At 40.6% G+C, this 14,435-nt stretch overlaps 1 protein-coding gene across 3 annotated transcripts in view; it reads right to left on the reverse strand.

Annotated features, from left to right (window-relative positions):
* LOC134529209 (calcium-dependent secretion activator) overlaps positions 1-14,435 on the reverse strand; it is a 520,687-nt gene that overhangs the window by 374,971 nt on the left and 131,281 nt on the right. For all 3 annotated transcript variants that reach the window (XM_063363074.1, XM_063363075.1, XM_063363076.1), the window contains exon 3: positions 8,257-8,392. In XM_063363074.1, the coding sequence (XP_063219144.1) occupies positions 8,257-8,392 (136 nt within the window). The remainder of the gene's footprint in view (positions 1-8,256; positions 8,393-14,435) is intronic.

Raw genomic sequence — 14,435 nt, forward strand, 5'->3', positions numbered from 1 at the left:
AAAACTTCTGTAAATGGCTATTTACATGATTGAGAACTATATATATATATATATATATATATATATATATATATATATATATATATATATAAAATCCTTTGACATCTAATGGACAGATTTTCATGAACTTGTTTATTAGTAAGGTATTTGGCTAACTAAAAAACTAGGCTATATATAATTACTGAATTCCAACCCTAAGATGGTGAAAATTGGGTAATATGGTTTTAAGATAATTAATTATATCACTGAAACTAATCAAGCATAAGAAAAGATATTCAGTACTAGTAATAAACATACTAAAACCTCCTACAAAAATAATAAATTTTGCAAAAATCAGCCACTAATGGGTGAAAAAGGTGTATGTTTTAAAGATGAATAATAAAATCTCCGAATTTAATTAAGCAAAATAAATTATATTGGGTACGAATACTAAACATATGAAAACAAACAACCGAAATGTTTATATTTTACGAAATTCAACCCCTAAGGGTTAAAAAAGAGGGGTAAGGATGTTTTTAAGATTAATAACTATACTTCCAAATTTATTAAAATGTAATAAACGACATTGGGTATCAAAAAATAAAAAAAACGAATACCAGCAACCTCAATTTGTAAATTGTGTTAAATTCAACCCCTAAAATGTGAAAAATATGTAAGTTGTTTTTAATATAATAATTATATCTCCGAATTTGATTAAGGGAAGTAAATGATATTGGGTACCAATAATACCAACATGGAAACTACAGACTACAAATATTATATTTAATTTAGCTATATTCAACCAGTAAGGGGTGAAAAAGAGGTAAATATGTTTTAACGATTAATGATCATTAATTCGAATTTAACTAAGCGCAATGAATAATATTGGGTGGCGATAATAAACATACGAAATCAACCAATAGCCATTTTTATATTTTCCGAAACTCTAACACTTTGGGGTGAAAAAGGAGTATGTTTTTAAGTATAATAATTATATCTCCGAATAAAACTATGCTTAGTAAATTTTAATGGGTACCAATAATAAACATGCGCAAATTACAACCACAATTTTTATATTTTGCAAAATGTAACCCTTAATGGGTGAAAAATATAAATATGGTTTTAATATTAATAATTATATCTCCGAACAAATGTATGCTTAATAAATTATTTTGGCACAAAAAATAAACACAAGAAAACTACCAACCACTATTTTACAATTGAAAAAGAGGTAAATATGTCCATGGCCGTCGCAAGGGTTGAAGGCGATCGGGACGAGATATCACTAGGCACCCCCTTCCACCCTTGCTTGTGAAAATGTTTTTTATGAGAACAAAATAGTTATACCTTAAATCTATATTACCCATCAGGACATGTTTTAAAGATCAGTGGTTCGTTATCAGAATTCCAATCAAATTAAATTGGGGACCTATACGCCTATGTGGTTGCGTAAATGATGTTTGTGGAAATAACATAAAAATTGGACGGTTATAAAAATTTTTTATATTATATAACTTTATTATGTTTGAATATTTTATCAAAATTACAGTATTCAAAACAAAATATTTATACTAGCCTATCTTGCTTATTTACTTTCAAATTAATAAAATTATTAATAAATTAATAAATCGTAGACAAAATTTTAAATAAACATTTTCTAAGTGCTAAACGGTATCTGCCTATTTTTCGCCTTTGGGAATTCCATGTTTTTTTCCTCCTAATTTTCTATGGAAAGAATGGCCAGTCCGTGAGGCGTTCCTGTGTCATCGTTGACCTCAATTATGTTTTGTTGAGTTAAAGTTTACTAAAGCTTCGTTCTGCACTAGCGACAGTCACTGGAATCGTTAGCAATATTCTGAGGATGATCCAAAGCTTTGTAAACAAGTATTTATGGTCAGTGCCTTTTAAAAGCCTTAAGACATAAATTGGTGTCGACTGTGCTTTGCCGTTCGCCAAGAAATGATCCTACACACAGCAACTCATAAAAGAGATCATTACCGTGAATATCAGAAACTCCTTTGTTGGTAAGAAGTGTTTGAAGTTCTTTACAACTTTCTCTGAGTTCTTATTTTGAAGGAAGGTTTTTAAAATCAAATAAAAATTCTTTCTTCTGGAGAAGCTTGAGGTGCATTACGTGTTTTGTTGTCACCATTTTCTTTGAAAACAGATGCAGGTATTTCTTTGGCTGGTATGAATGCATCCTTGAGCCCTCTTTCTTTGAACGTTTTGAAGAAGTCATATTTCTGAAACTGAGTCAGTACCATCGGAATATCTTAAAAAGTTCCTTTAAGCGATTAACTCACTAAATTTACTTCGAACAGTATCTCGTACCAAGCTATTAAGCAAAGAAGAAATGAAAAATCCCCCATATGATTAACTAATGACTGGGCTTCAGAAGCAGTTGTGGCATCATTAAATCTCTCTGACAACACTATTAAAGCATACGTACTTCACGATATTGGTAGCGAACAGCCTGCACAGAGTTTATGCGCACTTGCCACCATGTTTCACACACTTGCTTCAATGTCAGGCTTTGTTTACTTTGCAAGAAGAACTTGCAAACATCGTATAAACACGTTGCAGTACACCAAAAAGTAATGTAGATTTCACTGAAGTCTTGGCGCCATCTGAAATGACCAAGTTTAGGCTATGGCAGGCACAAGGAGTGAATATAGCTCTTGGAAATTCTTTTGAAACTCGTGTGTATACACCTTTATTTACTCCTACCATACTTGTTCCATTATCGTCTCTGCAGCTATCCACTCCAAGCCCACATCCTTCTACCAACTATTTCATTAGCAGGTCAGTAAGAGCTTTGCCAGTGGTGTCAATAGCAATGCTGTAGCCGATAAAACTTTTCTCTACGGTACCATACCTACGCCTATTTTGTAATGCAATGAATAATTTATTTTCTAATGCAATAAGCTATAAATTTTTTGAACACAATTAACTTTCGTGCTTTACTACAGATTTCCTTGCTGTTGCTATCAATTAGGCTAGGACAAAATAACAATATTTCTGGCTTCACTCGAATGTGTTAACACTTTAACAAGAAAAGCCAAAGAATTGTTTTTTAATATACAGGTATGTCCAGTGATAGTGCGTGCGAAGTACCACATAAATGTATTATCATTATACTTTTCATAGTGTCATTATGAAATCATTTCACTGAAACTTGGACGCATATTTATCAATTCCTGAAGTCTAAGAACAACTATAATTAGATAAAATGTTCGAAAAATATTTTATTTATTACAAGCTTAAGATGGATACCTGTTTATTATGGCTCAGGTCAGGTGTGCAATTCATGATTATGGATAAATACTTTGCATTCTTAACTTTGTCAATGATTGATTGTTTCTCATTTGCTAATATGGACATAATCTCATTTTGTATTGATACACTTAACGTATGAACACGGCATTCATTCTCCGATATTATTCTCAAATGTTCCATCATTACTTTGTCAAGCTTACCTAAAAGTTATACTAGCACCAGGAAATTATAATTATTTTTAGTGACAGGCCTAGCTGAACTACCACGAAAAGCAGTATTATTTTCTGCAAGGTGAAATGTTATTTCCACAGTACATTTTAAAAGAGCTTGCGAGCGTTCTGCTTCTGTACGAATCTGAGCTAACAGCTCTTTATTTTCAGATTTTTCTCTTTGGACACAGCTCAGCCTCAAACCATATTACCATTTAGTACCTAAAATGATCAGGACTGGTTTCACGTTTTGTCAGCCGGTCGCCAAAGTGCTTCCAATCATTATAGCCAGATTTTAGTCCAATATTTGATTTTGAAGCCGGATCATAAAGGGGACAACAAAAACAAAAGGCCAGGTCACCTCTTATTGAATAAATCAATCATTTTCGTTTAACCCTTTCTCCATTTCCTGCTCATCGTAATTTGAAATCGTTAGAAAAAATGTCTTTCCTGAGAGTTGATTGGGTACTCATAATCCATTTTTGAGAGGGGGCAGGAGCTTTCAGTTCCAGTTCATCCCGCTGTTCTTTTCTAATATGTTCAAATATGTTCAAGCCAAGTGTAAGGATCGCCCGGCAATTCAGGTATTGTATTGTTATCATTTACATCTTGTGCATCTGCTGTGACAGATTCTGTTTCTATGGTCGGATTGAAAATTGTAGTATACAAAGGAGCGATGTTCTGTAATATTAGAAGGTGTAGGCTCACTTACGTTTTGTTTTTCAACTGAGAGGTTGTTTTCAGGCTCATGAGATGAAGTTGATTGTGTGAAGAAACAACTCGTTAACTTTGGCATTTTTGACAATAAAACTTCATGTGCATCTTCACCTTCGTTCGTCAGTTTTTGTCTTTGGGCACCAGATAGTTTTTTTTTCTAAATTACTATTTTACAGCTACTCGCTCATGACCTAACAATAACGCTGTTAAACCACACTATACGCTATTTGCTTATTTTAAAAACATGCCCTGTAAACAAAGCAGAAGATTATGAATTTCAAATAAGAACACTATAGAGTAGATGGTGAGGAAGGTTGGCTGTGACTGAAAGCAAAATAAGTAGAGGTGTTGGCGTGTTGGGTGTTTGAAGAGTAGGATGAGGGAGGTGGTGGGGGGTGTTGAGAAGGGGTGGGGAAGGGGAAGGAGTGAGTCATAGCGCTCGGTGCCGACGCGCTGTGTTTTTCCCACTGAGTTCAACGCTGATATAAATACAGTATGCGAGCGGCTGCAAGGTTCCATTGCCATCATTAAAGGCTGGTTGCCCCTTGCAGTCAAACGTCAAAGAATTGGCTACAGAAAATTTTGCATTACGATATTATTAATGATTCAGCTACTTCTCTCCCATTTAATTCAAAACAGGATGAAAGAAAGTATAAAAATCTTGAACATAAATACACAACGTCGCAAGTAGTTTTATGAGACCCGAATTTGAAGTTAGTATAGTTCCCCCCCCCCCTTTTTTTTTTCAAGCCGCGGCGCCCAGGGAGATTCATACTCGACGGCCCTGAACATAACAAAACACACAAGAGACCAATAATAAACACATAAAAAACTACCAACCACAATTGTACCATTTTGCGATATGCAAACCCTAAGGAGTGAAAATGGGTGGGTACGATTTAAATATTAATAATTATATCTCTGAAATAAATTAAGCATAGTAGATTTTAAATTGTATAAATAATTATTTACGAAGAACGTTGATTACATACTTTCCGGGGATCTTCGGCAATTTACAGCTATATTCGTGAATTTACGTACTCTGAGTTCGCTTACTTTTAAAATGAGTATTCATAATACTTATATTAACAAAAAATTCAAAAACGGGCAAAGTCTACAGTAAGAACAATCTTCCTGTGTTCAATTGTATGTGCAGCTTTGTTTATAACGAAACATATAACTCGGGAGCAGAATAACGGCGTAGTTTTACGAAGATTCAGTCATTTAAAATTACGAAGAATTTTTTTTAAAATTAAATTATTCGTAGAAAAGTCCTTAAATTTACTGTAATTTCTAACAGTGTACATAAAACTGTATGAGCGATGGACCATAGGTATGTAGAGAATTCTATATTAAATCGTGTTAAAAAAAACACGACATTAGCCAAAATAATCCAGTAGACTGCCGAATTAACGAGATTCTGCTGTAGTATATTATACCCAGTCCCGGTTTGAGTGCCACTGAGACTTCAGCTCAACACAGCAGGTGGCACCTTTATAATCACGAAAATCACTTAAATATAGCACGGCGAAATTAACAAGGAACGTCTGTTATTGCTATTAATCTAACATCTGTAAATAAATTGTGAAATTTGTTCGGTATTTATTTAAATCCTATCCCTACCACGTGAGTTTTTTTTTCTTCCAAATCGTCGCGTCCGTCCGTCATTCGTACGTCCGAGCTATTTATAAAAACTCCACGCGTCCGCTCATAGTAATTTCCTATTTCAACGCTACCGACTGACAAGAAAAATTTCGTTTTTTGATAAAATTTATCTCGGTTAAGTAGATTAGTTTGACGATAAGTCTTATACTTAGGTATAACTAATTTCACTAAAACAAATTCACTGTGGTAATTATTTAAACATTTTCCGGGTAACCACACGTAATAATATACCCTTCTGTAACTCGGGCGGTTTATATTTTAAAAAAATAAGATTTTAAAATGTGTTCAAACATGTTATAAAAAATTACGAAAGCAGCTAAACAATAAAACAAATTTTGAAACCTTGTAATATGATATTTAACGGGGGAAAAACCTTGCAGACACTTGGCGGTCATAATTTAATCCGTCCTTCGGTAAAAAGTATTAGTTTGCCAAACTTTTGACGGACGGACGGACGGACGGACGGGTGGATGCAGGTGACGCGACTGTGCCGTCGAGTCCAGCGCTCCTCGGCAGCCGGCTGAGTACGAACACTCGCGGAGACAGGCCGTGTCCGCGCTCCTGCGGTGATGGCGAGCCACGGCGTACAGCGGTCACGTCAGAGGCGAGCAACCACTGGATATTTCATGTGCGCGTTCAGTGACATCTGACATTTTTGTTTAACTGATAAATTTAATATCCTTTTTCTCCAGTCAATTGAAACTATAGGTCATTAGTTTGATAATTATTGTTACGATTTATGTGGGGAGAACTGGATTCGTAAGGGATAACCCAAATAATTAGTACAGTTTTATTTATTACTACCATCTGAACAATAAAATTAATTACTGCACTCAAGATCTCTGTCCACAACAATTAGTCTTACACTGATCATTGAAACATTAACACATGCCACTGGAGCTTGGCTCGACAGTGGCTCGCTCTTCTGTTCGCCTCTGTCCGCCTCCTTCACACACTCACCCACACACCCGACTGGCTCGCCAGGCCTTCACTAGCAGGTATCGCCTCCCTATAGGTCCGGTTCGCTCACCAAGGGTCACTTGCCCTCTTCACCTCTCGCTGATCGCACGGGTATCGCCAGTATCACTCCCCGAGGGGGAGACTCTCTACCCCCTTCTCAGAACTCTCTCAACCCTTGGAACTTGTTCGGAACTCCCAAGGAGGCCGGCATCGTCGCTTATATACCCGTGGTGTCCTTCTCGATGGGACGAGAGTGGCTGTGACGTGTCGCGTCATCCCGGGTCGACTTGATGCCCGAAATACCCAGAACAGTGACGTTTATTCACGCCACTCCTCGCAGCAGCCTATGTAAGACTGGAATTTCCAGGCCACTAAAGGGAAAAATACCCCGAGGCAGGACGTTGCGCGGGGAGCGGAGGGGGCTGGGTAGCGAGTACCCTTGTAATCCAGCCAGGCACGCATTGGATGCCTTACGTCAATGGACGGCGCGTGAAGTCAGTGGCTGTGCATAGACGTCAGCCCGCTTAAAACGTGGCGCGCATCGCGGTCGTGTGTATTGCGTTCGTAATATTATTTATGTTACAGTTACAAATTACAATCTAACCTCAAATATTTTTTACGTTAACTTTCATTGTCGATATGTTTGGCTCCTTAGTACACACCCAGCTGTTATAAAATGAAAATAGTGCCATAAAAATGTCATATTATTTAATACTTATTACAGTTAAATTACGTCGCTAACCTCTTATTTGTTTCACGCCAACAATCGTTACACACCTTATATATAACGTAGCACCGGTGCGAATTATACTGTCCGAAATGTGTGACCATTCTCAAAGATCACTGCATATACCGTCTAACGAAAAAAAAAAAAAAAAAAAAATACTTTGTGCGTAATCACGGAGTTTTTTCCCTGCGGGAATCTCCACTTCCTTCGATGCTTACCGTGTTTTGCATCGCAAAATTATCGTCTACAATAGTCAGAATCGGTGGGCGGTCCGTGTCTTTAGCCTAATGTGAATGACGTTACATTGTCACATGAAAAAAAGTCCTGTCTACAATAGCGATGTTCGATGTCCGAATCATCATGTTTCTAAAGTGGTCACCAGAGCACAGTAAATAAAGAGCGCCAAAATAATTGTTTTTCGATTGTTTTTGTTTACCTTTTTTCATACTTTGTAAATGAGTACGCAGCTTAAGTTTTGAATATTTAGTTAACTTGTAAAATTTGTGGGTGGTCAATAATATTTATTTATTCTGTAAGGAAAAAGTAAAATTTTAAAAAATGTCGGTTATTTTCTGCTTACCTTTTGAAACGGAAAACGGAAAATGCAAAAATCACATTTGTTCATCCTTGTACGCTACCAAAGGGCACGGATTGAGACCAAGGTTCGGAACGCTGTCCACGCCGTGCACGACGTCAGAGGGTAGGACACAGCTTGGGGGTTACCTGCAGGTCGGCCTCCGCCTTCTCGCTGACGACCGACGGGCTGGGACTGGTGGGTCGCGGCAGGGAGCTGGCCTTGGAGGCGGTGGCGCTCAGGCTCAGCGTCTCCGCGGACACGGCGCTCGCTGGCGACAGCGACCTGCAACCACCACCGTCACATCTCACCATCACACGGCTCAAATCTCACCATCACACGGCTCACATCTCACCATCACACGGCTCACATCTCACCATCACACGGCCCACATCACATAATCACACGGCTCACATCTCGCCATCACACCATCACACGGCCCACATCTTACCATCACACGGCTCATATCTCACCATCACACGGCTCACATCACACCATCACACGGCCCACATCTCACCATCACACGGCTCATATCTCGCCATCACACGGCTCACATCTCACCATCACACGGCTCACATCTCACCATCACACGGCTCACATCTCGCCATCACACGGCTCATATCTCTCCATCACATGGCTCATATCTCTCCATCACACGGCTCACATCTCACCATCACACGGCTCACATCTCGCCATCACACGGCTCACATCTCACCATCACACGGCTCATATCTCGCCATCACATGGCTCACATCTCGCCATCACACGGCTCACATCTCGCCATCACACGACTCATATCTCTCCATCACACGGCTCACATCTCGCCATCACACCATCACAAGGCTCACATCTCACCATCACACGGCCCACATCTCACCATCACACGGCTCACATATCACCATCACACGGCTCACATCTCGCCATCACACGGCTCATATCTCGCCATCACACGGCTCACATCTCACTATCACACAGCTCATATCTCACCATCACACGGATCACATCTCGCCATCACACGGCTCACATCTCACCATCACACGGCTCATATCTCTCCATCACACGGCTCACATCTCACCATCACACGGGCCATATCTCTCCATTACACGGCTCACATATCGCCATCACACGGCTCAAATCTCACCATCACACGGCTCACATCTCGCCATCACACGGCTCACATCTCACCATCACACGGCTCACATATACCTTCACACGGCTCACATCTCACCATCACACGGCTTACATCTCGCCATCGCACGGCTCATATCTCGCCATCACACGGCTCACATCTCGCCATCACACGGCTCACATCTCGCCACCACACGGCTCACATCTCTCCATCACACGGCTCACATCTCGCCATCACACATCTCGCCATCACACCATCACACGGCTCACATTTCACCATCACACGGCCCACATCTCACCATCACACGGCTCATATCTCACAATCACACGGCTCACATCTCGCCATCACACGGCTCACATCTCACCATCACACGGCTCACATCTCACCATAACACGGCTCATATCTCACCATCACACGGCCCACAACTCACCATCCCACGGCTCATATCTCTCCATCACACGGCTCACATCTCACCATCACACGGCTCATATCTCTCCATCACACGGCTCTCATCTCGCCATCACACATCTCGCCATCACACCATCACACGGCCCACTTCTCACCATCACACGGCTCATATCTCGCCATCACACGGCTCACATCTCACCATCAAACGGCTCACATCTCACCATCACACGCCTCACATCTCACCATCACACGCCTCACATCTCACCATTATACGGCCCACATCTCACCATCACACGGCTCATATCTCGCCATCACACGGCTCACATCTCACCATCACACGGCCCACATCACACCATTACACGGCCCACATCTCACCATCACACGGCTCATATCTTACAATCACACGGCTCACATCCCACCATCACACGGCCCACATCTCACCATCACACGGCTCAGATCTCGCCATCACACGGCTCACATCTCACCATCACACGGCTCACATCTCACCATCACACGGCTCAGATATCGCCATCACACGGCTCACATCTCACCATCACACGGCTCACATCTCACCATCACACGGCTCACATCTCGCCATCACACGGCTCACATCTCACCATCACACGGCTCACAAATCACCATCACACGGCTCACATCTCACCATCACACGGCTTACATCTCGCCATCACACGGCTCATATCTCGCCATCACACGGCTCACATCTCGCCATCACACGGCTCACATCTCGCCATCACACGGCTCACATCTCTCCATCACACAGCTCACATCTCGCCATCACACATCTCGCCATCACACCATTACACGGCTCACATCTCACCATCACACGGCCCACATCTCACCATCAAACGGCTCATATCTCACAATCACACGGCTCACATCTCGCCATCACACGGCTCACATCTCACCATCACACGGCTCACATCTCACCATAACACGGCTCATATCTCACCATCACACGGCCCACATCTCACCATCCCACGGCTCATATCTCTCCATCACACGGCTCACATCTCACCATCACACGGCTCATATCTCTCCATCACACGGCTCTCATCTCGCCATCACACATCTCGCCATCACACCATCACACGGCCCACTTCTCATCATCACACGGCTCATATCTCGCCATCACACGGCTCACATCTCACCATCACACGGCTTACATCTCACCATCACACGGCTCTTATCTCTCCATCACACGGCTCACATCTCACCATCACACCGCTGATATCTCTCCATCACACGGCGCATATCTCTCCATCACACGGCTCACATCTCACCATCACACGGCTCTTATCTCTCCATCACACGGCTCACATCTCACCATCACACAGCTGATATCTCTCCATCACACGGCTCATATCTCTCCATCACACGGCTCACATCTCACCATCACACGGCTCACATCTCATCATCACACGGCTCACAAGTTCGTGAATTTATACCAAGTTCACTTGCATTGAATTTAATACAATTTCTTGGACATACACCACTGCAGTTTTGCACCGTTTGTCATGGGACAAATTCATGAATTCAAAATAATAAATAAATACGAAAACATAAACCCACAGAAAAAAGCCTAAATCATCTGATGTCAAACCCAACGATAAACCGAAATAGGTATTATGGACACACAACGACAACACCGACTAACACAGTAGGTTTCCCGTTTATCTTCAACGTTGTGTTTGTACATTTGTTGCGTTTTCCAGGTTTTGTTCTCCGTCTGCATTTGCTGTTATTGTTGAAACTGTCTCGTCGTTGCTAGCCCACTGTGTTCGTCTGTGTTTTTTATTATATTTTTTCATTACTAAATTCCTTCAACGGAATTCTCGGCTGTCTGATATTTAAGTTCGAATGTGTTCGTTTTTACACATGGATTTAAGTTATTAAGTAAATATAAATATACCCTGGAGTTGTTTGACATTCTGGCGAAGGGGAAGATATCACCGAAGTTTCGGTTGACATTGCAGTCACCATCATCACGGAACAGGTAACACAGAAGCCAAGCAACTCCAGACAATGGCCACCAAAGCGTGCAATCTTTATAAAAAAATTACACTCCCAAAGAAAATAAAAAAGTTCGGGCTCCTACCCTAAATACCACTTTAAAGGAAGTAAACTGTAACAAATTAATTTAAGTATTTAAGCAAAAATAAATATACCCTCCAAAGTATGTAAAAATAATTAAATTCGGGCCCTGGAGGGCTGTCACCTCAAACTCTACCCCCCTCCCTTTTTTCCTTTTTTCGAGCCGATCCTGGGTTGACAACTCGGTCACCAGAGGTGGCCAAACACTGTGCGGGTCAGGGCAATCGAGAGAAGGAATCTGCCACGGCATATCATAAGGATACCACCCCAGCGTATGCCTGGAGAACCGAAATCAGGATGGGTGGGCCGGTATTCGAACCCGTGTCCTTCCGAATAAGAGTCCTACTTTTTTGGTCTTTGCGGTGCCTCGCTACATGACATAGCCTACTCCGCCCAGAGGTGTCGGTCTGGTTGGAGCCTGAGGCCGGATTATGTACAAACTCGCTAATGGTCCCGCACATATGGCGTGCCGATTTTCAGAAAAAAATACGCGATTTGAAAACTGCTCGAGACATGTAATTGGTGTCTTGTACGAGAAGCATTTAAGAATGCGCCGAGGGCGGACAAGAAATTCTGTTTCCGTATTTCGTTTATAAACTCTATTTTCAGAAGAGTGAAAATGGCTAAAAACGCGTGTTTCTATAGTACCGTTTAGATAAGAAACCCCTATGGTACAGGGTCTTGAAAGCACTCAAGGGACTTCAATACTCATTTATCTTAGTTTGTCCGCCATATTACGTTGTATTTGCCGCTCAAATCTCATACTTTTCCTATGCGCGACGTGAAGACTGCGCGCCAGTTCAGAGCCTTGCGCTTAGAGGCCACACCGCGCTAGTAGCATGTTCAATGCACCGCCAAGTCAGGGGTTTACTTGGGTTGGTGAGGCGGGATGATAAGTGCGACGCTCACTGGTGCTTCTAGCGCGGTATCGCTTCTAAGCGCAAGGCACGCAGTCTTCTCGTCGTGCATAGGGCAACTATGAGATTTGAGTGGTAACTTTAATATCATGCACCAGAAAAATTAATATAAAATTGTAAACAAGTCCTCTGAGTGCTTGCAAGAATCTGTACCGCGTGTTTCATGCATAGCAATTATTCTGAAAACACACGTTTTTAGCCATTTTCACTCTTCTAATAATAGAGTTTGAAAATGAAATATGGAAAGAAAACTACTCTTACGCCCTGAGAGATAACACTCTGATATATTGAATGTAATTTTTTTTTTTAAGTTCTGCACACCGTACGCGTTCAAACCATCTGGGGCTCTATTCATGACGCTGTCGGAATAATTCCTCTAGAGGAATGATTTCAATCCGAAAATAAATTACTAAACCCTATTCTTGAACACTCGCTAACGGAATCAGGTATCGAAATGACGTAACAAACTATTGAAATTCTTCCATTATTCCGCTAACTGTTTTGCTGGCGTAATAGCAATTTCCCTAGAGATTTGAGAGTTTTTTATTCTCAGGAACTTCGATTATTCGAAAATGGATGATCAATTGTGATTATAAAATACTTTAAAATCGCGTGTATGGTTGGTTCAGTTGTAAAATGGTTTATACAGATAAAATATTACGCGATGTGACAATGTAGGTAGGTCTAACGCCGAGTCGTAGGTTATATTTGTTTGAAATTTGACTTAATCCCAAAGGGGAAAAAAGTCAATTTATATAAACTCATATGGGATGGTTTTAAAAACATGTTAGTAGTATAGAAATTTTCCTTCAGGGAAAATGTTATTCGTATGGGACTACGATTCTGTGCTGGATTCTTGTGGTAGCTTGTCAATCGTGAGGAATTGGCTATGTTCGGGCATTTTCGTCAGTCGTTGCCTGTTATCAGGAGGTCAGCGGCCATTATATATGACTCTACATTCGCCATATTGTAATCCACAAAATTGAAAAACTGTAATCTTTTAGCTAGATATTCGGAAAAAATTCCAATAATTTAATTGATTTCTGTATATGGTTCAATCTCACCTCGACGAAAAATTGTACATTTCTGGTAAAAATATATTTAATTAATAAAATATGGTAAAAAATCCTCAAATAAGTATAAATTCCTCATCTACCAGCCTCAATTTTATTCGTTTGATTCTTGTCCTTGGTTCGATACTTGCTCGAAGCAAAAAAACAGTTTATTGTAGGCAAAAAATACTTATTTAATACATCATGTTGAGAAACATAAAACCGGCTCAAGTTCCTGATCTACCAGCCTTTAGTAAACCGGTACGGCCGTCATCTTGATCGCCATTTTGGAAATTCGTAATTATTATTCTAGAAATTCGGGGGGGGGGAAAGGGGGGGGGGGTACAGAATAGCTTCTTAAAATAATGAATGATTCGATTGATATCCTCCCTTGGTTTGATATTTGCTAAATGCAAAAAATGTATATAAATTCAGGTAAAAACACTAATAATTTTAATTCAACATTGTAGTACAGGTTTGAGAAAAAAAAGCAAACAAAATCACAACTAAAAAATTATTACATTTTTTATGAAAGTTCAAACAAGGAAATTAGATGTGTTTCTCTATTTCTAAAGGTTTCTTAGAAGGCAAAGCAAGTCTTGTACATAACGTGACATGTGTCTTCAGGGCTTTTACACATTCCAGTCGATTAATCAGGTACGGAAAACAGTGGCCACAAACGAACAGTCGGTGGCCAGCCACATCTAGTT

This window comes from Bacillus rossius, chromosome 2 (genome assembly GCF_032445375.1).
Source record: "Bacillus rossius redtenbacheri isolate Brsri chromosome 2, Brsri_v3, whole genome shotgun sequence".
In the NCBI taxonomy this organism is placed as follows: Eukaryota; Metazoa; Arthropoda; class Insecta; order Phasmatodea; family Bacillidae; genus Bacillus; species Bacillus rossius.